Genomic DNA, 24624 nt, shown 5'->3' on the forward strand with positions numbered 1-24624 from the left:
CGCCCACCTATAGTTAATCTTTGGTAACGACCTAAAAGATGATTAAATTATCTTTCGAAACAGCCCTAAAAATCCAAAATTGGCCAAACATTAAAAAAGTTATAGCAGTTTCAATTTGGGGTCAATTTGACCCCAGAGCACAGACAATGTAAGTTTTTTTGAGCACAGACAGAAGGTTAAGTATGTAAATATCGATATAACTTTAATACATCATAGTTGATATTATATAGACAAGTTGAAGCAAAGGAATAATATGGGGTAAGGGATAGAACGGCAAGGGGCAAGTGCCCCTTCAAGCTAAATAGAAACAATTCGAATAAGCAGTCTACTTGGTCTTAAGTGAAGGCAACTTGAGGCAACTTGAGGCAACCTTGTACATAGGACCAAAACAGGAAATAGAATGAAACATTTCCTCTCTATAAATAATCGATCCTATGTTTTTGTAAGATGAAGATGATTTAAGCAAAAAGTTTATGAACGACCCATAAGGGTGCAAAACAATAGCCAGACTTTTGTTTAATTAATTTCAAAGTTTCCGATGCAACTGATGTTATGCGTGAGTAATCAGTGTTGAATGTACGTTCTGGCTAGCTTTCGCTGCTAAAAATGTAATAAACTTGTGAAATGAGAGCTGAAAATCTAATGTTTTGAATCGATTAATGTTTACCTTTCTGTAATAGGCCCTTATCAAATGCTACGCGAGATTTTTCATTTTTCACATTTCCCACGCGAATTAAGGACAAAAGTGAGTAAAAAATGAACTGTCATAGAGCTGTCGCTTCTGTATCAGTTTATAATTTAAGTTTTGAACATATTAAGAAAGGTAATTTATCACTGGTAGGTGAATTTGCACCTGTAAAAATGTTCAAAAATCGTTTGTTACTATGTTTTTGCATCATAAATGCAGAACCAACCAGAAAACGCAGAAATATAATTTTGGCCAGGATTTTGGTCTAGTTACCCCTTAGTGGAGCGTTCGGAATATAGACACTATAGGTTCCATAGACATAGACGAGCGCAGGCACGGTTGGGTTATTTCGATTAAGTGTGTTTTTCCACTTTTTCACAGTGTATCACGCGAATTTGACGTCACTCGTTGCGTTGCTTGGGTTGCAATAGTGACGTCATGCTCGTTTGGCTACACTAACTGACAGTTCGTTTGGCTACACTCGCCTTCGCCTCAGCTCGTCTATGGAACCTATAGTGTCTATAGTTCGGAAGTGTGGAAATCGACTTCCGAACTTCAATTTGGTGCCAGCGACGTTGTCAGCGACAAAACAAGATCAATTTTGTGGCAGATAACACTGTGAAGTGCTACACAGAAAAAATAAAGAACATAAAAAAAAGTTTAAAGAACTCAACTTTGAGTACGAAGTTCAAATTTTTAACTCAAAAGTAAGTAGTTTTCTCACTCCCTCTCATGAATGTTTTTTTTTTTTTAATTTGGGGTTCTTTATTGAATACATCAACAGGTCTATCTGACCCCAATGATGATCTTAAACTAATTAACAAAAAAAATAAACAATGACATTTATAATAACATTGCAACATGAAAACATTTTCAATAAACACAGTGAAAAACGATGAACAAATCTTACATAAACATTAAAACACTGGTTATATAAACATTTAAGGCTGGTCAAGGCTCCCAGTAAGATGAACCGTAGCGAACGAATTCCCGGAACAGTAGTCCAGCAGGCCATGTAGTTTCAGCGAGTGCCATCTGTTTGTATCTCCAATCTACGCCGACTTTAAATGAGACAAAACGCCAATCTTCGGAACTCCCCCATCGTGGTACTAATTTGACGACTTCAGGCTCTTCTGGCAAGTTTAGCGATCTGGAAACCATCTCTTGGATAACTTCGCTCCGTACGTGCTTGGCGAACTTCGTGAAAAATATCCAAAATTTGCCAGGTGAAATGTTCTGCTCACTACTTTGACGCGAACCAATAAGCAATCGCGATCTATTGTTTCTGCATATTGTTCTTTCCGATGGAAAACTTTGTGGCGTAGAAGCTATTGGCATACTATTGGTTGCTGAATGGTTTTGATTGCGATCGTTCGAATCAAGCAAACTCGCGATGCACTGTTTAATTTCCGAAACTTCTGCTTGGAGGTGGCCCACTGTGTACTCAATACAGCTTTGGTCGTCTGTTGGTATATTCATTTCCTCATTCTTTTCGTCGTTCGTTTTGGATCGCAGTTTTTGGATTGATCGTAAACAGTCATCACACATCCATAGCACATTTTCGTTTTCCGCGCAGCGTCGAACATCAAACGAATTCAATGTTGTGCAGTCCTTGTGATATGCCTTTCCACAACAACCATCACAATTAATATATTCGTCCATACCGCGAATGGACCGAGAGCATTTACCACATCCACACATTTCGTGAGCACTCACGGAAGGCAGTTGTCAGGCGAGAGACAGAAGTGATAATGGATGAAGTATGGAATATTACGATGATCACTGAACGAGAAATAGGCCTTTTTATGTGACACTGTCGAGACTGCACTTGTTTACAACCGCTGAACAGGCCTGCAAGTCCGAAGCTGTCACTTTCATAGAAGAACTGTCAATTGACGATAAAATCAGCTGTTTTTAAACGTCTCGTGAAAAGGCCTATTCTTGGTTTAACGATAAACAAATTAGCTCAGTATCACGGTAGTTTGAAGCATAGTCCGATTCAGTTTTGAAGGAAATCTCGATAGCACATAATTGTAGCAATAAAAAACGCTTAGTTTCGCAGTAACGTTGGAAAAACCGCAGAGCAATGCGAACCACTTGTGCAACAACAATTTCACACACACATCATTGATGATGCGCTATACAGCGCACCACTTCCGAAATTAGATTAAACGTATGTATTGTGAGAAAAATCCAATTTCGCTAGCGGCTAATTCGGTTATCCACTGAATTGATAATATAAACAAAGAGAGCTGCATCGACCTAACGTCACCCCCATGAAACGGCTGTCATCCACGAACAACTCGCCTGAAGCCGAAAACATGGTGCTGCAACATGGTGCTGGATGTAAACATTGCCGGTTAAGCAATAAACACACGAAGTCAGTATGTCGAAATCGGATGCGTAAGCGGCATGTGTTGTATTGTTAAATAATATTCAACGAGATGTATTGCATTGTTGCGTGATTCTCGGCGTGATTAATTGGCGCTTTGATGTTGCATGAAGAAGAAGAAGCAGAAAGATGATATTTAAAAAAATTCGCACGGGAAAACATACAAAGATATCTCTGAAATTCTAGAGGCAATCTAATTAAAAACGGTAAACAGTACGGGGTTGGACTTTTCTTATACTGTGTATTAAGTATGATATCACAGAGTAAAAATTGAAATTGAAATATTGTGTTTATTGTGCAGTAGAAAACAAGTCTAACCCCGTACTGCTTACCGTTTTTAATTAAATTGCTTCTAGAATTTTAAAGTTTCAGTTTCAAAAGAGTTTCAAAAATGTCTTCGTATGTTTTCCCGTGCGAATATTTTTGATTATCATCTTTCTGCTTTTTCTTTTTCATGCAACATCAAAGCGCCAATCGTAAATTCTCTCGCGGCAGTATGAACGGAGCTTAAAATAGGAAAGGCAACACTAGCGCCACCCAATCGGTAGACGGCTTCAAGAACTACATCTCATTTCAGGGGGGTGCCTAACGTATGCTGTTCCGTGGAAGAAGCCAAATTTGGGTTGTTTTCACCATAGTCTCTGGTGAGTGAAAATAACACAAATTAGAGTTGGTAAAACTTCATAGTGGGTGAAAATTCAACACGGGAGCAAAGGCAAAGTACTCACTCACCGGATTTTTCCGCATTTTACTTATTTTTAGCTTCTTCCACGCAAGGGCGGATTTGAGTGAAAGGAACCATAAAGTGAGTTGTTTTGCGGTTCCGTGTATATATTTATTTTCTTTTTCCGTGTGAATCTCGTCGGAATCGGAACTCGGAAGTAGGCCTTGCTGACAATTCATCAGCGTCATACAGACAGTTTTTGGCTAAATGCACAATAATACGATAATACCCTTTGAAAATAAAGCTCTCCTTGATTTTTACGGGCACGGTCGCTCTATGACTTAGGGCCGATGCCCACGTAGCGGTTTTTCAACGCTGAGTGTACGCGGCGTCAAAAAGACGCGGGTGTGCATCGGGAAAAAGCGGTAACGCAGTGTCGCCGCGCCGATGCACACCTGCGTTATTTGATAGCTGCGTGCACGTGGCGTTGAAAAAACGCTACGTGGACATCGAGCCTTATGAGCTCTTTCTCACTTTATCCATTCTTTATTTCCAGAGTCTATTATAGACTCTGCTTATTTCTTCTTTCTTCTCACTATTCACTATTTTTATTCACTTGAAAAGTGATATGTGAATAGTGGGCCAAATGACCTAACCCAAGAAGAGCACTTTTGCTCAAACTAGGATGAAGGAGGTAATGACTTTTTTTAAAGCTCGTGTTTATTGATTTATTGAGGATTCTATTTCTGACCCTGGCAAGTTTGTTTATATCAATCAGAAAGAAGCGACCTTTCATGCCTTTCGTTATCAACGGCGTAAACGGAATTTGGCCCATTTTCGCTGATGGAAATATGGTACTACATATTGCGTCTATCTTGTTTATTTTGAAATAAATGAAACCAATTCTGGGATACTGTGCATTCTGGGAAATGTTATAGAATCGTCAATGCCGATTCTAGGAACAAGAAATATTTTAAGAAAACTCATATGTGAATATGTACGTTATGTGGAAGATATTGATTTGGAAAATGTATTGGACCCACTTTCCCTTCGATGGGACTCGAACCCATGACCCTACAGGGTTCGAGTGGGTTCGAGTCCCATCGAAGGGAAAGTGGTTACCTCCAATACATTTTCCAAATCAATATCTTCCACATAACGTACATATCCACATATGAGTTTTCATAACATTGTGGTTCGGGTGGGTTCGAGTCCCATCGAAGGGAAAGTGGTTACCTCCAATACATTTTCCAAATCAATATCTTCCACATAACGTACATATTCACATATGAGTTTTCATAACATTGTAAATTAACGTCCAAGTCGGGTGATTTAATCCCCGGAAATAGGCAATTACCTTTGATTGAACCAAGAAATATTTATTTATTCATATGCCAGGAAATAAACTCGATATGAAGTTCAGTGACTCAAAAACTATAGGAGTGGCTTATCTTTTACTTCCCGGGCACATGAAAGCTTTAATCCAATTAGTAAAAAATATTTCCAACTCACCCATATGCTGGTCCATCCGCTTCTTCGGCTTGTGCACCGATGCGTACGGGTCGCTGCAGTAGTCCTGGCGCGACGGGTTCTGGCTGTTGCGCATGTTCGGGTGATAGTCATCGCCTCCGTGCTGGCTGGCCGTGGTCATCAGGTGCGGGTAGGGAGCGTAATCGTCCACGGCTCCATATCCACCGTGCGTCATCGGGTCGTATCCGTAGTTCTGCTGCAGCGGCTGGTCCATGTAGTTGTGCTGGGGGATCATGTTCGCTGAGTTGGATGCCGCAGCCGACATCTTCAGCTGCCAGATCGAGTCCTGCGAGTTGACACTTCCACCGTTGTTCGAGTTGGAGTAAGAGTTCTCCACGTATCCCATGTTAGACCCTATGAAAATATTAAACGTTTGTTAGGTAAAAGAAAAAAATCCATGATTGACCAAGTAACTCACAGTCATTCTGGGGAACCTGAGGCATCATTGCGTTCTGTTGATGATATCCGTACGTTTGCTGACTAGCGTAAAGTGCCGTATTCTGGTCCATCGCCAAATCCATGGAGTGCTCCAGAGCCTTGTTTTCCAAGCTGCTAGCAGAGTAATACGGAGGAGGAGCTTGGTTCTGCTGAGCCACGATCGATGGATGGATCGAATCGATATCATATTCCTTGGCCTTGGCTGACTCCTTGGACTGCTTGCGTTTGCAGCGGCAGAACATTAACAACAGGACGGCAAACAAACCGGCGACGATGCAGGATACAACGATGGCGATGAGCGTTGGTAGTTCAACAAACGAAGCCTCCGTGATAAGCGAGGGACCTACTGTAAATGAAAAACATAAACCCTTTAATAACCCGAACATAAAACAACCCCAATAAAAAACACTCACTATCAGCTTCGACATAATCTCCGCAGTATTCGTGGTTGATCTTCAAACACAGCTTGACGCGCACCCGCGGATTAAGCTCATCTTCCAAAGCGGGAAGTGGAATGTCCTCCAGTCCAGTTCCGAGCGATCGTCCATTGTTCCGACGGTTGGCCACGAAATGTTCAATCTTCCGCTCCACATAGGTTGGCTCGTGACCATTGACGTCCAGCTCGACCGTTTCGATGATGTGCCAAGCAGCCATCGGGGTGTCACCGTAGATGACCGATTCCACGATCGCAATCATCGACAGGCACGTGGTTCCGATGTTCATCGCGAGGATGCGGGTTTCCGGATCGAAAGATGCGTGCAGTGGGAGGGGAACCTTTTCGACCTTTGTCGTGGCACTGATTTCGTTGGAGTGTTCGGAAACTCCCTTGGTATTGAGGGCTTTCACTTTGAACATGTAGCTTTGATGATGATCGAGAGGAGTGATCGTGCAGGGAACTTCCCGTCGGCAGTCGAACTCCATCCATTCGGCACCGCTGGCAGCAACGGCAGCGCACTCGTCCGTCACCAAGCTTTCATTCGGGATGACGATCTTGCGGTAGGATACGAAGTACTTCGTATTGCTGAGGCCTCCGTCGAATCCAGGCGTCCAGGAGAGGACAACAAAGTTGGGACCCAGCTCAACCGGTTTCAACTTAGATGGCTTCTCGGGGGATCCTTTGGGTTGAAGACGGATCGGAACGTGAATAGTATTGAGAGCATTGGAAACACGGCAATGGTAGTCTCCGTAGTCCTGATGGCGAAGGTTGTTGATCTTTAGAATGCTCGTGTAAACGTCATTGCTGTCCGAGGTCGAACTGATTTCATAGTGCTCGTTGTTGTTGATCGGAGCTGGATTGGTTCCGAATTGCCATTGGAATTCTGGTTTCGGGTAAGACTGAACTTTGCAAAGAACCTCAGCCGTTTCTCGAATATCATTGGCAACCTTGTTGTACTGATGAAGGACAATCGGTTCGTGTTCGATCTTCAGATGCATAGTGGAATTGGCCTTGTTGACTTCGTTTTCGTACAAGCAGGTGTACTGGCCGCGATCTCCAGGCATAAGATCGTTTCCATTGGGGCGAACCTTTCCAACGAACTTGAGCATGCTTTGAACCGTGACCATGCCATTGGGACCCTTATCAACGTTGGTTTTCATTTCAAACATGTGCAAGTCTGGGGTAATTTCGATGTCGTCCTTCAGCCAGGTGATCGTAGGTTCAGGTTTTCCCTTAGCACTGCATGTAACTGTGAAATCGGTTTCACCAGCGCGTCGGATCATGTTCGACTGAACTTTAGCCAGGAATTGAGGAGGTTGATGAACTTCGAGTACAGCGCTAGCCATTCCACCATTGCCAAGGTCATTTCCAGCATGGCAGTAATATTTGCCTTCACTTTGGAGACCTGCCTTGGGAATGAGATATTGGGCGCCTTGGGCGATCACAGTTGTGGAAACTTCACCACCAACGTCACGGTACCAGCGGTACTGAGCCAGAGGCCAGCCAGGAGGATCAGCCTTGCACATCAAACTTACGCTGTTACCAACGTGAACTACGGGTTTCTCCGGTGTGATCATGGATTGGCCAGGACGATGACGGACCAGAAGTGCAATCGAGGCATTACCTTCACGCTCTAAGGTCTTCCCTCCGTACGGTTTCATGATGTTAATACCTCGGCATACGTAAGTTCCTGCGTCCTCGGCTCGTACATCCCGTAAGGTCAGAGTATCGCCATTCCTTCTGAACTCCAGATCACCCTCCTTCAACCATTCGATTGTGACTGGTGGTGGATTGGCCGTGACGTTGCACTTGATCTGAACGGTTTCCTTCTCCTCGGCTTCCTTGGTCTTGGATTCGATCTGAACAATCGGTGGGTACAGGACATTCAGCACGATTTCCTGTTCTCCGGTCTTGCCCAGCCCGTTGTCAGCCGAGCAGGCATACTTTCCAGCGTCCTGCAGCGATACCCGATGGATGGTGTGTACCGGATGGGACGAGATAAAACGGCCATTGCGGGTCCACTGCACTCGCTCCGGTTTCGGTTTGGCATCAACGTTGCACTCCAGCTTGGCTGTCTGGTCACGTTCTACGCTCAACGGATTTTCGGGGCCAATTTCAACACGTGGGAAATCTGGGAAATTATGAAAATATGTTAATTTGTAAAGGTGGCTTTGAAATTCTAATGCTATAAAATGTCTTCTTTCGCGATTGTGACTAACCCGAAAACTTAAAACTTGTGGGAATTATTCCAAATATGTTTTTCGCTGCAATTTCCGGCAAAACTTAAGAACGTGCATAAGAACTAATTAGCCTCTCGCCGGATCTGTGTTTTGTTTATGCTTCTTCGTTTTCAGACCACCGAAGAACTGGGCTATCGCACTGACACCCAATTCCAAGCAAGAACGTCACCTAATTGGGTTTTTGGGAGGAGCACCATGTCTTTCAAATATGGACCAGATGACATGACAGTAGCAAAGCAGACAGTTACCGAGTGAAAATTTCCGCCAAGTCATCCACATCATTACCATTATCTCGCGAAAGCGTCTCGCCTCCCGATTATGGTCCTTGGAAGTGGACCGTCTAGCTTGCACCCGCGCTTCCGTTGGCGTTGGTGGAATGGATGGCGCTGCTGTTGGAACGGGCCAGTCATCGTACAAGTGCAGAGGTTGTCAAATTATGAGTAATAGTTTGCGATGTCGCGGGAAAATCATTTGTCAAAGCGAATGAGTAACGATCATGGGTGAAAGTGGCAACCATCAATTGGGTATCATATTTAAGCTTGAACTGAATTGGAATCAGAAATTTCGTTTCGAAATATTTGGATCTTTGGATTTTCACATAGAGGAGCAACAACCAAAATGTAATCAAATTAATTATTCTATTTGTTTTGACAATACTGACGCATGCAATATCAGAGCAGGGATTAATGCTTACAACAATTCGTTGACCGATTATGATAAGCTTGACCACTTCATAGAATATCGGCCAGTATTCCGACAACACGAAACCATTGTAGAAGGAATGTGGTTGCACAGACACAGAACTTGCGGATGTCCTTTCATTCATTAATTGACTTAAATATTATGTTAATGATCAAAAGAGGACCTGTGACGTTCGTATTTACCAGGAGAAATGTCAAAACCCACTTGTTGACTGTACCGACTGTTCGACTGCTTCACGAGGGTAATGTTCTGAACGACTGTTAGATTTTCTAACAATTTTGTATAAGAACCTACCAAAACCTGTATAAGAACTAAGCATATGTGAAATTCTTAGATTCTTATACAAATATTGTATGAGACCTTACAATTTACAGTAAACAGAATTGTTAGAAAATGTAACAGTTACCGGTTGGGTGTAATTGTCCGTTAAAAGGCGGTAGCCGAGTAGCACCAATGTAATATTTCGTCTGTGATGAATCTGTGTCTAAAACTCTCAGTTGGCACAGCTACCAACTACACATAATCTAGAAACGACGTTTCCGAATAAGGATGTGGTCAATTAAGACTCTTTGAGCGCTGGATAGACTTGATGAAACGACTGGTTCGATGATTAGTGAGCTCGTTTTTTTACAAGGGGGTGTATTTCAGTTTGTCCTCAGTTTGACATTCTAAACAGCTCGCATCTACTTCTTTTCATAACCTCTAAACCTGTTAGGGCTCGGAAAGCTGTTGCTGGGCTTCTTGATATATCTGTCAGAGATTCGAAAAACATTTTAAAATCTTTTGGCAATTAGAGCAAAAGCAGCTAACAGTAACAATCAGTTCGGATGGATAGTACATCGGGAACGTCTGATACAGCACCAGCCCTGGATGCTGTTTGGACGTGGTATGTGAGCTCGGGCAGAAGCATTTTCAATTAATTTTTTCGCTGTTTGCTGCTTCCAAGTGCCATCACCCTGGGATATATATAGAAAGAAAAAAAAGCGCGCGGATGGAGGGCGGACTTCTTAGCATTGTTTTTCCAACCGGTACAGGATCGGTCGCTGGGGCGCGAAGCTACCCACCAGACTGCCGTCCGTGGGGAAGCTCATCTTCAATAGGTGGTGGTCCTTCACGGGTACAATGAATATGCGCAAATGTGCGCGACTGATGCGGCGTAACGGAATGGAATAAGTCGGGGGGAGCACCACTCAAAAAACGACAAGAGCTTTTTTTTGGCTCACTTCGAGGAAGCAAAGAGGAAACCAAACAAATATTTAGATTGTCCGTTAAATTAAAGTCTTGTCCAGTGCACGAGTGGCGGTAATTGAATGGTGCGGGGCTTTCTCCGGCTGACTTGTTGTTTGAGGGCTCCGGCGTTGTTCTGCGCTGGAGCTTGTTTTGTTTTCGCCGGCATGATTTTAATTCGAGCACGAGTCACGTTTTGGGCGACTGGAGAGCACTTATTTGCATTACGCTCCAATCTGACGTGGGCTGACGGAGTGATCATTTTTTGGGAATGTTATTTTTGTGGTTTCCCGAGGTTAGGCTACCGTCGTCGCGCCGCCAGAGGAAGGTCACTTTGGTACACGGATTTCGTTTAACGGTCGCGGATGAGTGGGATAATTGGGCTTGTGGCCGTGATCTCTGGTTAACAAGAATGTGAAAACTTTTCTTTGTCGGAAACTATGTTGGAATGTCGTAATGCACAACTTTGCATTATTAAATTTCCCGGACCAAATCGAAATCGAGATTTTCATCCAACAAAGAGGCGCCTCCAATGCCAGGCGACATTAATGAGCGAGCATTATTTATGTGCAAATGAATAAATCACATAATACACATCATCTTTAATTCAAAAAGCAATAAAAGTATCACAATAAAAGAGTTGGATTTAGCAGAAGATACCGAATTGTGGCACCTGTTGGCATCCTCCACCAGCACAATGCAGTAGATCGTGACACTCTTCTGTCTTCAGCACACTTGACTCCCGCAGCCAATTTCTCCGAAACCGCCTGCACTATTTAATCAGTTCGTTCATATCAACTATGCTCCACACCACACTGACTTCTTCACCTCGCCGAGTGGTGCTGCCGGCGGGGCCAGTTTTGTCATAAAATTCAAACTAAAACATGGCCAAGAAGGAAACAGGTGCCGCACCGTTCGGAATCAGACGCGGAGATAAAACTAGCTCCGGAGCGATGAGAGTTTTATAGCTCGGTCGCTTTAGGACGATGGATACAGGAAGAAAAACCAAAGAAGACGCAAATCGTCGAAAGCAGAGAATTGATCCAACAAACCGAGCAACACCCTATGGGCAAAGATGACGACTGGATAGCAACAACCAACGAGCATTTCCATCAGATTTTTTTTCGGGTAATCTGCATTTGTTGAATCAAGGTTGGGTTTTTTTGTTAGAATGTCTATTTTTAAATCACAGAAGTAGAAGCAATTCGAAAGATTTTTTTTTCAATTTTCAGTCATATGTATATCGGCTTCCTACATTTCTTTTTTTTCTGATGTAGAAAGAATTACTTGGATATGGGTGAAAGCTGTTAGATTTCTAGTGAAGTATCTTGTCACTCAATATGATCCCTCTGCGAGTCCATTGCATATGAAAACAAGCCGTACAACTATCGGATAAATAGTAGCCTTTTTGGGAACAGTTCCATTACCAACTAATGCGACATATAGCGGAAGCCGTCATTGTCTAAAAATAATGTTCAAATCAAGTGTCAGGGTTCGCTAATTACAATTACTGTCTTTGAATATTAACACAGAATTGGTTTATTATTTTTTATTCAGCATAAGGCCGGAGTGGCCTCTGCAGTACATGATAGTCGTCTCCATTCAACACGGTCTTTGGCTGTATGTCGCCAGCCACGCGTCTACGGAGGGACCATCTATCCCGCGGACCTCGTCTTCTTAAGCCCGCGGGATCCTTTTCGAAAACCTTATTCACCAAGTTATTGTTCCGAAATACTGGCTACGTAAAATTCTGGTTCTCCCAACAGCCGATGCAACTCGTGGTGCATTCGCCTTTAAGTGTGCGTTGGTCCTCCAGGGCTCGTGTCCGTAGAGGACAAACAGCTAAACGGACTTCGTGAAAATGGTACATTACTGTCATCAACGCGTTGTTGATAACCAGACACGAAAGACCAACACCTTTCCGTAATCGTCTACGGGTTTCGAAGGGGCTCTAGAATACCATTGGAAGTCGAACTACGCACATCACCCGAGCCATCGTTGCCTTGACTAACCGTATCAGTTTATTCGGAAATCCATGTTCGTGCATTATCCGCGTGTCTCGTTCGACTGTTATCATTTGCATTGATATCGGTGAATAGATGACCCGAGTAGCACACTTGTCGCATATCAGTCGCTGTGGCTCATATGCGACTAAATCTAGTCACATTGGAGTTGCTGTAACCAAATCTATCTGAACTGTGCTACTAGGGGATTTATGGGCACGTTGTATTCGTGGTAGAGCATTCGTCCATGAAACCCGCCTGGTACTGCCCCACGAACTCTATTGAACTTGATGCTAGGCGACGGCATAAAACTTGGGAGAGTACCTTGTAGGCCTCTTTCATAAGAAGTCTCAGATAAGGAGGATCCCTTATATGTCCCTAAACATGCCGAGCCGTGGCACGTGGCCCTTACGTGAACGGTTTTACTTTTCATAGAACTTTCGTGCGTTAGTAGCGTGGTACAGTTGATCCGTCTCTTCACGGACCTCTAATGAACATTTTTGAGATGACATTTCTCAGTGGTCTGCCATTGAAAACTCCCTCCACGACCGGCACCATGACCTTTTACAAAACTATGACCAATGCCCAAAAAAGTATATGAATTTCGTGAAATGTTGCTGATAGCTAAACCATATTTTGATGGATCATTTAAAACAAAAAATTCAAAAATATTGAGGGTCAGGCATGCAAGTATTAAAATAGGGAAATCGACCAAAGACTGAAAATCATTTTAACGATGAAGAAAAGTCAATTTTTTCGAGATTAAGTCACCTTTACTCGCAAAAAGTCACTGTTTATAACTATTTGGAACGAAAACCAGGGTTTGGCATTATGTGTCCAATCTAAGTAACCATAGGCCTCCTATTTAACTTTTTAAATGTTATAAAACGAAGCAACCCACCCTAGGCTAGTCTTCTACAACACTTGGGTCGCTTTTTACGCAGTTTGTTTTTGTTTATTTCTGATTTTTGGATTTGTCAAAACATTCAGTTGACGTTGACCTATACACTTATGTCGAATTCGTTTTTAAAAAGTTCCAACCTAGGTTGGAACCAGTTCCAACCTAAGTGCTGTCAAAGTGTTTTTTTATTCGCTCAGGTTGGAACTAGGTTCGCACTAGTTCCAACCCCAAAGCTGTCGGGTTCGCACTGTGTTGTTTCACGGTTTCGCACCGGGTTCACCAATACAACTGTACTTCAACTGTCAAAACCACGTGGGTGGGTGGGACTGGGCGAAATAAACAAGCAGAAGGGAGAAACGAAACTGTCTGTTCATTAAAATAAAATGCGCGCTAAAAATCTTTTTTTCCGGGAATTTTGTGATATTTGTTATTAAAGTTTTAAATGAAATTAATCCGGTACTGTTGTTTAGATTCAGTTTAAAAAATAATTGTCAGGGAAGTTATGTATTCGTAAGTTCATTCAGGTTTTCCTCACAGATGGTGTCCTAAATTAGGTCGGTGGATGGAATTATGTAGTTTGAGAATTCCCCTTGAAACCCGTTTACAAAATTCGCTAAGAATTGTCAGAAAAATATATTTGAGGAATACCGAATAGATTTATTTCTTTTGAAATTCTTCCAAAAACTCTTTTGAGCGTTTCAGAATTTTCTTCGGGAATTCTGCCAGAAATTACTTCAGAAATTCTTTCAGTAATTCTTTCTTGAATTTTTGGCGATGTCTTTCAAGCATTCCTCCTTATTTTTTCTAAGGATCCTTTCGAGATAAATTCCTTTGGAAATTCTTTTAGGAATATCTTTGCATACTGTTTCAGGATTTTCTCTGGAAGTTGCTACAAGAATTTATTTGGAAATTCCTACAATGTAAGTCTTCTGGAATACAGGAACTTACTCGAAGTTTTCTTCAGGAATTGCGCGAATTTCGTACATAAATTCCCCCAGAAGTACCTTGAGCAATTCCTCCGGGAGATTCTTGAAAATTGAACATGCACCAAAATCCGGTGGAAAATTTTCCCGAGGTGTGAGGCTCCCTTTATCAGAAGAGGTAGCGTGGAAAAAAATTAGCAAATCCTGGAAAATTTTTATTACATGCTTCTGAGTGTCCTCCGAAAATAAACTTTTGCAGAAATAGATGATTTTTTGTAGAATAAAAAATCTCTTTTACATGAATTCTATACGGAATTCTTGGTATTAAAATGTGCACGGGATTATTGAATATAATTAAATAGGGGAACTGTTCCGATCTCCATCTCACTGAACATATATTCATCTCATCGGGAAACAAAGAAATGCAGCACCAATTTCGTTACCTCTTTTTGTCAACATGCGTGCTCACTGCTGAGAGAAATCACAAAAATAATAAACAATCCAATTTCCTTTCAATTGCTTTGTTTTTGATGGGATGAATATCGGAGGCATGAGATGAATTCCAGGAGCAGTTTTCCTATTTATATCCACCCAAAAGTAAATTCCACTATCCGCACTGCCAGTGCACTGGATGTCCTGGATCATATGTTTCGAATCAAAACAAACGCGATGCTACGCACACCAACTTATCCACTGACAGATGGAACTGAAAATGTTTTTTTATTCAGGGTTCGGGTTGGCACTGACCCAGGTAAAAACGAATTCGACATTAGATTTTATTTCTGCAGCTCGGCAAAAATCCGCACAGCCGTGCGCCAGCACAATAAAAAACTGATGTTTCAGCAGAAATGACGTTTTTTAGCTGATGTTCGGTAAAATATTAACTGATTTTCAGCAATTTTGACAGAAACCTCGGCAAAAAAACATGTTTGCTGGGGAACGGCTGTGCGAATCTCGGTAAAAATTTAACATTTTGCTGAGATCCCGGTAAAAAAAATAAGTGTGTAAAAAAAATCCACAAATAAATCCAATAAAAATCAGGAGGTATTTAAAAAGCAGTAAAAATTAAGGTAGACCGACAAGCTGATAAAATCTTACCGCGTAAAAAGCGACCCCAGTGTGTTGACGAGGTGATTGTAAAGCATTTCGGAGCAGTAAACACTCATCTTAAAATAATAACAAGAGATAGAGAAAGATTTTGTTCAGATAGGAAAGCAAAAAGCAAGCAAAATACCTTTCTGAAGATAAACGTTAAGGTGGTTATACAACAAAGCCACAAATCGGCCATCTTGGAAACCAGGTCCTTTTTTATGGATACCATGACGCTCATGGGGATGAAACATCAGTAGATCGTTTGCTTACTAATGCTAAACAATCGACTTTATTTTCAGCCTGATTGTATAATTACCTTAATGTTATTGTTTAGGGAAATGTTAAACTTTCCGTCCCTTACGTCTGTTTTTGTTTTGAAGGGCTTTCAAAAATTAAAACTGCTGTAAAAACACATTTCTTGACCGATTCCTTCCCAATTTTTGATTCCGACTGGATTTGGGTCAATCCTCAGCACGGTTCCAGAATTATTCCGGAATCCGTTGAAGTCAGTTGTCCCCGGAAAAAGTGGCCACTAACAAATTTAAATAAAACCGGTCGTGTGACACTCCAAATTCATGATTTCACAAAACAATGATATATTTTTAGGGTTCCTGGACAACTCGGGTTCAATCCGGCCACAATCCTGAGGACCTCCGGAATGGCCATTTCCGAAATTGAGCCAAAATAGGTTGTGCGACACCTCAAACTTAATGATTTCATGAGCAATGTAAAAAATGATGATTATGTCCTCCGGATTGCGGCCGATGTCACCAGATTGAACACAAAGCCCCCAGGGCCCCTTCAAGTATTATTCTTGTTATAGTTTTCTGAAGTCATGAAGTTTGAGGTGTCACACGACCTATTGTGACTCAATTTAGGAAATTGTTTTTTTCTGGAGGTCCTCGAATTGTGACTGACCAGATACATAATGACTTGGCGAACGTGGGGGGCATTCTAGGATGGAGAGAATGGATCATCCGTTCAAGTTGTCAAACAGCCGGTACAAAATGCATTGTTCATTGCCGGAATGAAAACGACGGAGCATATAAGCGGAAAGTTTCGCACTTGCACAGGGCTAGGAAAAAGGTCACCTCCTTGTTTGCACCAAGACTGGAGCACTTTTAGTTTGGCTGGCTTGCCCCACTCGAACGTTTACCCTAAACCAATGCAGTGTTCCAGGGGCTGGTCATTTAGCCACGCAAATTTATGATTCATGAGAACTTCAACGAGAGAGCTAAGCTCTTGGACGAAAATAATGCTGAACTCTTGTGTCATTTAAATAAATAAAAAAAAATGAGAGACCCGCAAGAGATGAGAGAAGAAACCCAAACGACAATCTTGGTCCCCGGCACAAGAATGAGTTCGGAAATATAGTCGCTTTCCCAGGTTGGTAGAAGCCCGTGAACCGCTGCAGTAGGGAGAGATCCCCCAGTGCCAGACACATATACCATTTAACGAAATACTCTCTAATTATCCGGATTATGTTTACTTGTATTTGGGCATTTTTTGTTCAATTTCAAATTTTGTGGTAATAAAGTTAATTAGTTCAGTGCGTGTTGGCTCTTGTTTCGGACAGCAGAACGATCGCGCGATTTGCCGAAATTTTGTGTTTTGTAGATAGTTCGCGCGGCCGAGTGAGTAAACATTTGGTGCGTGATCGGACGTGTTTCAGGTAGGATTTAGAGCATTCGTAAAATCCGAGTTTTTGGTTCTGATTATAATGTTCGGTGAATAAGTGTGCGTGTTTTGTATATAATGCGAAACATTTGTAAAATCCAGGTTACTTTGTCCTTCTTTGGACGGTTCGTAAGTAAATTGATGAATATATTTTATTATTTTTTCAGCATATACTGTTATTGACAAACGCTCTATATTGTCGAATAGAGCTCCCTATTATTCACCTTACCCACTAACACAAATTTTCCTTCCCGAGACATCTATGAAGGTTCCTTCCTTCCTTCCCTTCCTTCCGTGATTGTAAGGACGTGGCCAGGTATACAACTGCTACTGTATAGGAAAAGGTACTAATCCCAAGTACCAATTTGCGACAATATACAGTAGATTGTTCAATTCTCGCTTAGTTTTTCAAAAGGACCTAAGTGTAGCATTTTTTGATGAATTAATTTTAATACTGCAATCAATAGCTTTCATATTGTTCTGTTGATTGCGCTATTCAAATTAATTCATGAAAGAAGTGTTGCTTGGGTCCTTTTGAAGAGTTAAGCGGGGATTGAGCATTGTATAGCCACCCACGATTTGTACAATCACATATGCTATGCTATGCTATGCTATGCTATGGTTCAATTTTAAATTTTGTACAAAGTTTACAACATGAGGATCTGATATTCCATGCTGGTAAAGGACTTTCCAATAGTTTTTTTTTGCACTACATTAAATGGTGGAGGGACCAGTACTGGTGGATTTTCCCCTAATACAAGACAAGTTTTACGAGGCCATGGTGAACGGAGATGAAACAGCTTAATTAAAATTTCAAAATATCCATCTCGTTCATCAAAAGGAGCTTTATGCTTTGGCCTGTAGGCGTATCACTTGGTCCCTTAATGCTTGTTGAGACATCAGGATAATACTTTCCATACATTAGTAAAAAAACTGATAGGATAATTGCACATAAATAAAGGGGACCAAATGCATTCTAGAAAAATTGGACAAACGAACAAAACCCGGCCATTGCCAGAATGCCCTTTCCGAAGGGCGGAAACGAAGGGTATTCAAGACACCGCTCTTAATGAACAAATATTCTACTCCCCGGAACCCAAAACCAACAGCCAAAGCTGCAACCTTCAGGGTTACGCAGCTAAGCTTTATCATTATTTCCCCGAGTGGCTCAAAGCCCTAAGAACGCTTCCAAAACCCAGCGTTTAATGATGCATAAGATGTGATACCGAGTGATACCTCGAGGAACCGTTAAAGGTCCTAGAATAGCAACCGGCTCAAATCTCAGACTACTGGTCTACAGCCAACGGTAGCCAACGGAATGGGCACACAAGGAAGCTTGGAGGTTAGGCTGGTTTACTTACGGTAAGTATAGATGTTGGCAATGGCAGACCAGGCCTACGAAGACAACTTGCTGCTCGATGGCTTGCATGAATCGCAGATAGGAAAGGGGTCTCGACTCGATGGATTAGTCGATTAAGGGGCTTGATAGTTCGGTCGACAGATGACAGGACTGATCGTCGGCCAATGACGAACGTCGCAGGATTGTTCACCGTAGACGTCGCTTGGTTTTGCAGCTTGGCTTGCTGGTTCGGCCGCCAGAGTTACGTTGTGCTCGCACGATTTGTCGACGGATGCCCAAAATGGGTCGACGGATGGCAGAACTCGCCGGATTGCCGAAGGATAATTCAGCCGCCGAATGACGTGAGCGGTCGGAATGGCTGACGGATGATGTTGTACTCGGTAGTTATAGCCGACGAGTAACACTCGTACGATTTATTGACCCAGAATGGGTCAACGAATAGCGGAATTCGAAGGTTTGCCGATGGATGGTTCGGCCGACGGATGGCGTGGTCGGTCGGAAATGCTGACGAATGAAGCTGTCCTCTCACGATTTGTCGACGGATGGCGGAACTCGACGGATTGCCGATGGATGATTTGGCCGACGGATGACGTGATTCGCCGGAAGGGCCGACTGATGGCGCATGGGTGGACTTGTCCAACATACGGCAGAACTCGCCCAGTTGTTACCGAATAAAGGCGCCTGTGTTGAATTAGCCCAAAGCGATCGGTTTCGGTAGGAATGCAGGGTCTCCAGCCAACAACAGCAAACAAACATTGCTCGAAATAACTTTTCGGTGGAAAATCTTCTTCCATCTATCACTTTCACTGCCGAAAACCAAGAGAGCACGCCTACACATTGTTCACTTCCCGGTACCTCGTTTCAGCCATCGTCTATATTCCCCCCCTTTCCGTAAGCCTTCGTGCTGCTACCAAGCAAAGTCCCCTTCACATGCAGTTAGCAAGTTTTTGGAAATCGCAGTCAAAATCATTCTCACACAGATATTCGTTTATTTGTAACGTTTGACACTTACAGGTGTTATGGCTTTCTATCTTTTCTCCCAGCAAGTCCTATCACCCCGTCATAGCTCTCAACGGTTCCATACAATGAGCAACATAGTGCCGTTCTGGACCGAAGAAAAGCTAAGGCATTTTTAAACCGGGAGTAAACCCTGATCGGAACCTCAAAATCGACCTCCGCATTCGGAACAGGACCTTGGGATGAAGCGCAGCAGTATGAACGTGTGAAAATTGTTCGTTATCATACATTCATTTACAATTTATCAGCTGTTGAATGTTTAATATTGAGTCAAACATTAAATATAGCGCCCATAGACCTTCCTTGTCCTGATGGGTATGCCCATCAGGCTCTTCCCTTCCTTTTTCTTTCGGGAGTTATCTGCTTGTCGAGTGACGAGCACTTATCGGGAATCGTTGTCAAAATTCTGTATTGTAAATATTTGAATAAAATATTTAACCTAATGTAATCACAGTAGGTTAAACCATTGTCAGCACTAGAAACATGACATTACCTAAAACGATTCACCATCTTCGCCCTGGCATAGCAAGCAGGTGATCTCGACTCTTTACAATAATTGACTTGTATGAATATTTAATAATAGCTACCGCTTGCGTCGTAAGACGAGAAATATAAAAATGTCTTCTCAAGATATGCAATTTAAAGCACTTGTTTACTGAAATATTGAATCAAACAAGCTCATAGTCCGAACTTAATTCGAATCCATTTAAAGTTAAATTCTTTTCCAAATTAATTTAAATCTATATGTTAATCTAGTCTAAATCCGATTCAAGTTCAATTAAAAATCTCATCCAAAGCTAATTTTAACCAAGTCTCCGTCTATTCTCAAAAAAAGTTTATACAAATCTGTGATCTATTAAATTTTGATTCATTTCCAACCGTATCCACATTGAATTCCAATCTAATAAAGCTCGATCCACTTAGTATTTGGCCGTTTCTTTCCAATTACTGTAGCGCCTCTGGTGGCCGTACCGAGAAGTAAAATACATCACATCGTTGCGGAAGGTTTGTTTAATTTATGGTGAAAGTTTTATCAGTATTGATGCTCACGTTCAAAAGTTATCGAAAATGGAACGCGAGAGATGGGAACAAATTTTGCACACTCACGTTGGAAATCCAACATGGTCAGGAGGAATGATTTCAAAGTATCTAAAATAAGCGAAATTAACAGTAAAAACTGTCAAACGTTATCGGGAAACACTATTGCTGGATCGCGTAGAACAAAACAATCGTAGAAGTGGAACATACGACCAGAAACTACAAGTGAACGTCTGCAGAGCAGTTCGGAACCATTTTGGGATTTCCTTGCGTGATTTAGCGAAAAAGTTCACTGCGCCATACAAATTCTGCGCTTTAAATTCCCGGGACACATATTTAACCTAGCCAAACGGCAGGGTAATGCCTCAGGAAAATTATAAATATGCAAGCAAGATTGCTCACAAATTGATGGTATGTCAAAGCATCTGCAGTTGTGGAAAGAAAACTCAAGTTTTCATCACTGGAGCGACCATAAATGGGCAAATATACAAGGAGGAGTGTCTTCAGAAGCGATTTTTGCCATCCATTCAATCACACGACTGTCCGGTGTTGCTTTGGCCTGACTTAATAAGCTGCCATTACAGACGGCATGTAATGGAATGGTATGAACCGAATAATAATGACTTTATTGAAAAAACTATCAACCCACCAAAATGCCCAAATTTTTGTCCCACCGAAAAATATTAGGCAATTATCATAGGGAAACTTGAGAAATGGTGCAAAACAAACAGAAATTCATCTTATATGGAGAAGTGGTGTGAAAAAATGGCAGATTAGGCTGACCGTTCTACTGTGCAAAAAATAACGAGTGGTATTGAGAGAAAAGTCCCAGAACTGATCTTGTAATAAATATTCACATGAAGAACGATAAGAAACACTTAGTGTACGAGAGAGGCAAACATCTATTTCAATCGAAAAACAATCTCCTTATCCAGAGTGAATCCCAATCCAAATTTACTTAAAAAGAAAACAAACCGCGTGCTAGTAAGCCCCCGAAGTACAGTCTCCAATCTCGATTCTGCCCTCGACTAGAAATGTTATTCGATACTTATGGTGTCATCCAGTGTGTGCCCTAAGGTTGTCAAAACGTAGCCAGCAACGAATCCTAAACGGAAACAATATTGCCGATTTACAAGATTTTTGTTGGAACTTGGTTACTTCACTTGTCGGTTGTTCATAACCCTTTCCATTGCTCAACAAGTGCAGCTCTCCCTATTTTCTATTGCAACATCGATTTTAAAAATTGATATTTGGAAGCTAAGAAGCATTGGGGACTAAATTTGTGTTAGGTAATTGTAACTATTTAAAATATGTTGCGTAATAGCCACTACTATGTCAGTCAAGAAAGATCCAGACATTAATCGCTGGTTTTATTATTATTTATTCAGGCTAAGGCTGGAGTGGCTTCTACGGTACATAACAGTCGTCTCTGTCTACTGTTGTATGTTACCAGTCACGCAGTCTACGGAGGGTCCGTAAATCGTCTTCCACCTGATCGATCTACCTTGATCGCTGCACACCTCGACTTATTGTGCCTGTCGGATCGTTGTAGAGAACCATTTTTACTCCAAGTGCTCGTTGGTCCTCCACAAGCATTATCCAGATTTCGTACGTACGCTTTCCTGCCACGTTGGGTCTCCGAATTTGTCTGCTGATATCGTTATCGGAGGTCAAGTGAGCCCAAGTACACGAATTCTTCAACCACCTTGTTTTTGTCGAATAGCCGTTGTCTTCTCTTGAGCCTACTTCGTCTTCAACGTGTTAATCACTAGCATGGAGAGCTGGAGTACGATGAGCTGCAGCGAGCATCAGTAGGTTGACTGCTATCGAGTGTCAGAGGTGGCATGCCGCAAATAGTCTTCCAGCTTCCACTTGGCCACACTATCACTCGTAGTGCGAGGTGCACATAGTGCGCATGGATCAATCATTGCCGCCTGAAATATTCCTGGGTTGAGTGCTAGGAGACCGACTAGTGCAAAGGGATTTGGTTTTAGTGAGTCGAGTTTAGTTAACCCATACTCACACTACATTGGATAAGCTTGACCAATGTGCAGAATGGAGATTTCCGTTACCATTTTCTAAAACAATTGACGGTCTTATGCCTTGCGTTCGTTTTTTCCATAATATGCACAGAACTTTACTCTTAATCACACCGACCACAAGAAAGTTTGCCTCCATAAAAATCCATTATATAAGAATTCGAAATTTGTAGCACATTTAGTCATCTTGTAAACGTCGGATCGCTATTTGATTTATATAAAACAAGCATTTTTGGTGGACTAAAATTTATATGAAATGTCAGATTCAAGTAACGTTTTTTAACTACTATAATTTTTTTGTAAGGACATGGCCGACGCTATCAAATATTATTTATTATTAAATTTGTATTATGAAATTGGCTAATTAGTTACATTATGTTTTGATTACCATTCTTGAGTTTGTTTTAATTTTGTTTGAGCTACAATCTCCAAGTTATGAATAATATCGCAAAAATGACAATTATGATGCACGTGCATCACTTAAACACACTCCACATACTTTGTAGTACATATTCTAAGTATTTAGCTTCAATCATGCAAACAAAAAAATTGAAATTTTGTATGAAATTTTTTTCCCGTTTTTGGCAACATCCCCATTTTGGCAACATTAAAATCCGGTCGTGTTGCCAAAATCGGGAAGGGACTGTACTTGAAATCGCCATGCTGATCCATCGTATAAATAATAATACTATCTTGCCTTGCATATTTCACTTAATTAGTAATTCACTCAAGTTTATTGTTTTATAACCCGTTTTTGTGCTCGTCTCAAAAGTCGGTGCTAATGATTCTTATTCGAAACTGAAGAAAAGTTTAAAACCGCGTATTTTCTTCAGATGAAATAACAGCCCGTTTGAAAAGCTATAAACTAGCTTACGCAAACTTTTCATCCGACTTTAAATCCTCTCAATCTCATGTTTTACCTCAGATCTAACCGTACGGTACGCAAGCAGGTGATTACCCCCTCACTGCCATCCGGGACCCAACCATCATCAACATCGCAAAGCAAACACAAAAGGTGCTTTAATTTTCAATTCTCTCGCGCGGGCCCATGCAGCAGCTCGTCAGCAATTACTAGACGATGGTACCTAGTGTGGTGGGGTTGCTTTCCTGTAGCGGGAAAAAAGTTAAACAAGTGCGCGCTCGTATTATCGCGTGATTGTTTGTCTTCTTCACCATCGCGCGGGCACCCCTCCCGCACACATCCATCGGTGGCTTCTCGGCGGGGACGAGCACGGGTACGAAGGCCAATCCGACTCCCAACTCCTCTTGCAAACAAACCCCTTAATGAACCGGTCACAGCCAGGTGACGTACCGGACCGGCCAGAGCAGTGAGCCTACATTATGTAAGTGCAGCGATTTTCGGGCGGGTAATTACGCTTACGCCCTTTTACGATGCCCATAAAAACAGTCGCGTCCGGCGTGGTCGTTAGATGGGAGCACAAGATGCAGTTCCGTCGTCGGTGCAGAGTGGTTCGAGGTTGAGGTTAAACGAGCCCAAATTGAATTCACATATCTTGAAATCGTGTTGATGCCCGTCGTGATGCATTAATTTCCCTTCTAGATTTTTTAAACTTATATTTTCTAGTGATGTTCAGAAGTCAAGTCAGACCACGGCGGAGTCTGGCGAAACGTGATAAAAATAGCTACCTCTTGCGATGAAGGATGAGAAATCCTACAATCAAGGGGCATAATTGTCCGACAATCATTACTCGCCTAATTTAATTCAATCTGCCATGGAACAGTTCATCACGAGACGCAGCGACCGAGGACTTTATGGTTTAGCTTTCAGAACGTACACAGAACTAGGCTTACGCTAAGAAAGAGTTTGGTTCCTTTGGTACTTGCTCATACAGAATCAATTGTGGAAATTTAAATCCATTTGGAGGGCGGGAGTGGTTCAGGCAAATAGTCATAAGCTGCGTAATTCCATTCTGAGAAAGTGTTTCGCCTTCGGTTCTATAGAAGGCACCGGTTTTTCCGGATTCGAATCCTCGATTCGAAGGATTAGTAAGAGTGCTGTGCAAGCTTTGGGATTACAAAAGATAATGGCTACGCAAAAGAGAGTTCAGAAAGCTACTGAAAGGTGGTGTGATGCCAACAGAATTCCTAGCGAAATCATTTGTTTCAACCAACAATGATTCAATGATGCGGTTTGTCTGCTGATTAGCTTAGGACATCATTCCAGCTCAATGCTGTCATGAGACTGAATCACTGAGCTGGAGGTTAAGATTCTTCCCAAGCAACATCTGTGAAGGAA

General features: G+C 42.0%; 1 protein-coding gene across 2 annotated transcripts in view; it reads right to left on the bottom strand.

The window, feature by feature from the left end:
• LOC134212065 (hemicentin-1-like) overlaps positions 1-24624 on the bottom strand; it is a 258752-nt gene that overhangs the window by 16421 nt on the left and 217707 nt on the right. Inside the window, exons 5-7 of one of the 2 annotated variants that reach the window (XM_062689574.1) lie at positions 6126-8279; positions 5693-6055; positions 5257-5628 (exon numbers count right to left, since the gene is read on the bottom strand). In XM_062689574.1, coding sequence (XP_062545558.1) covers positions 5257-5628; positions 5693-6055; positions 6126-8279 — 2889 coding nt within the window. Of the gene's footprint in view, positions 1-5256; positions 5629-5692; positions 6059-6125; positions 8280-24624 lie in introns of both variants that reach the window. The other variant, XM_062689573.1, reaches the window with a different exon arrangement.

This window comes from Armigeres subalbatus, chromosome 2 (genome assembly GCF_024139115.2).
Source record: "Armigeres subalbatus isolate Guangzhou_Male chromosome 2, GZ_Asu_2, whole genome shotgun sequence".
NCBI classification, from domain to species: domain Eukaryota; kingdom Metazoa; phylum Arthropoda; class Insecta; order Diptera; family Culicidae; genus Armigeres; species Armigeres subalbatus.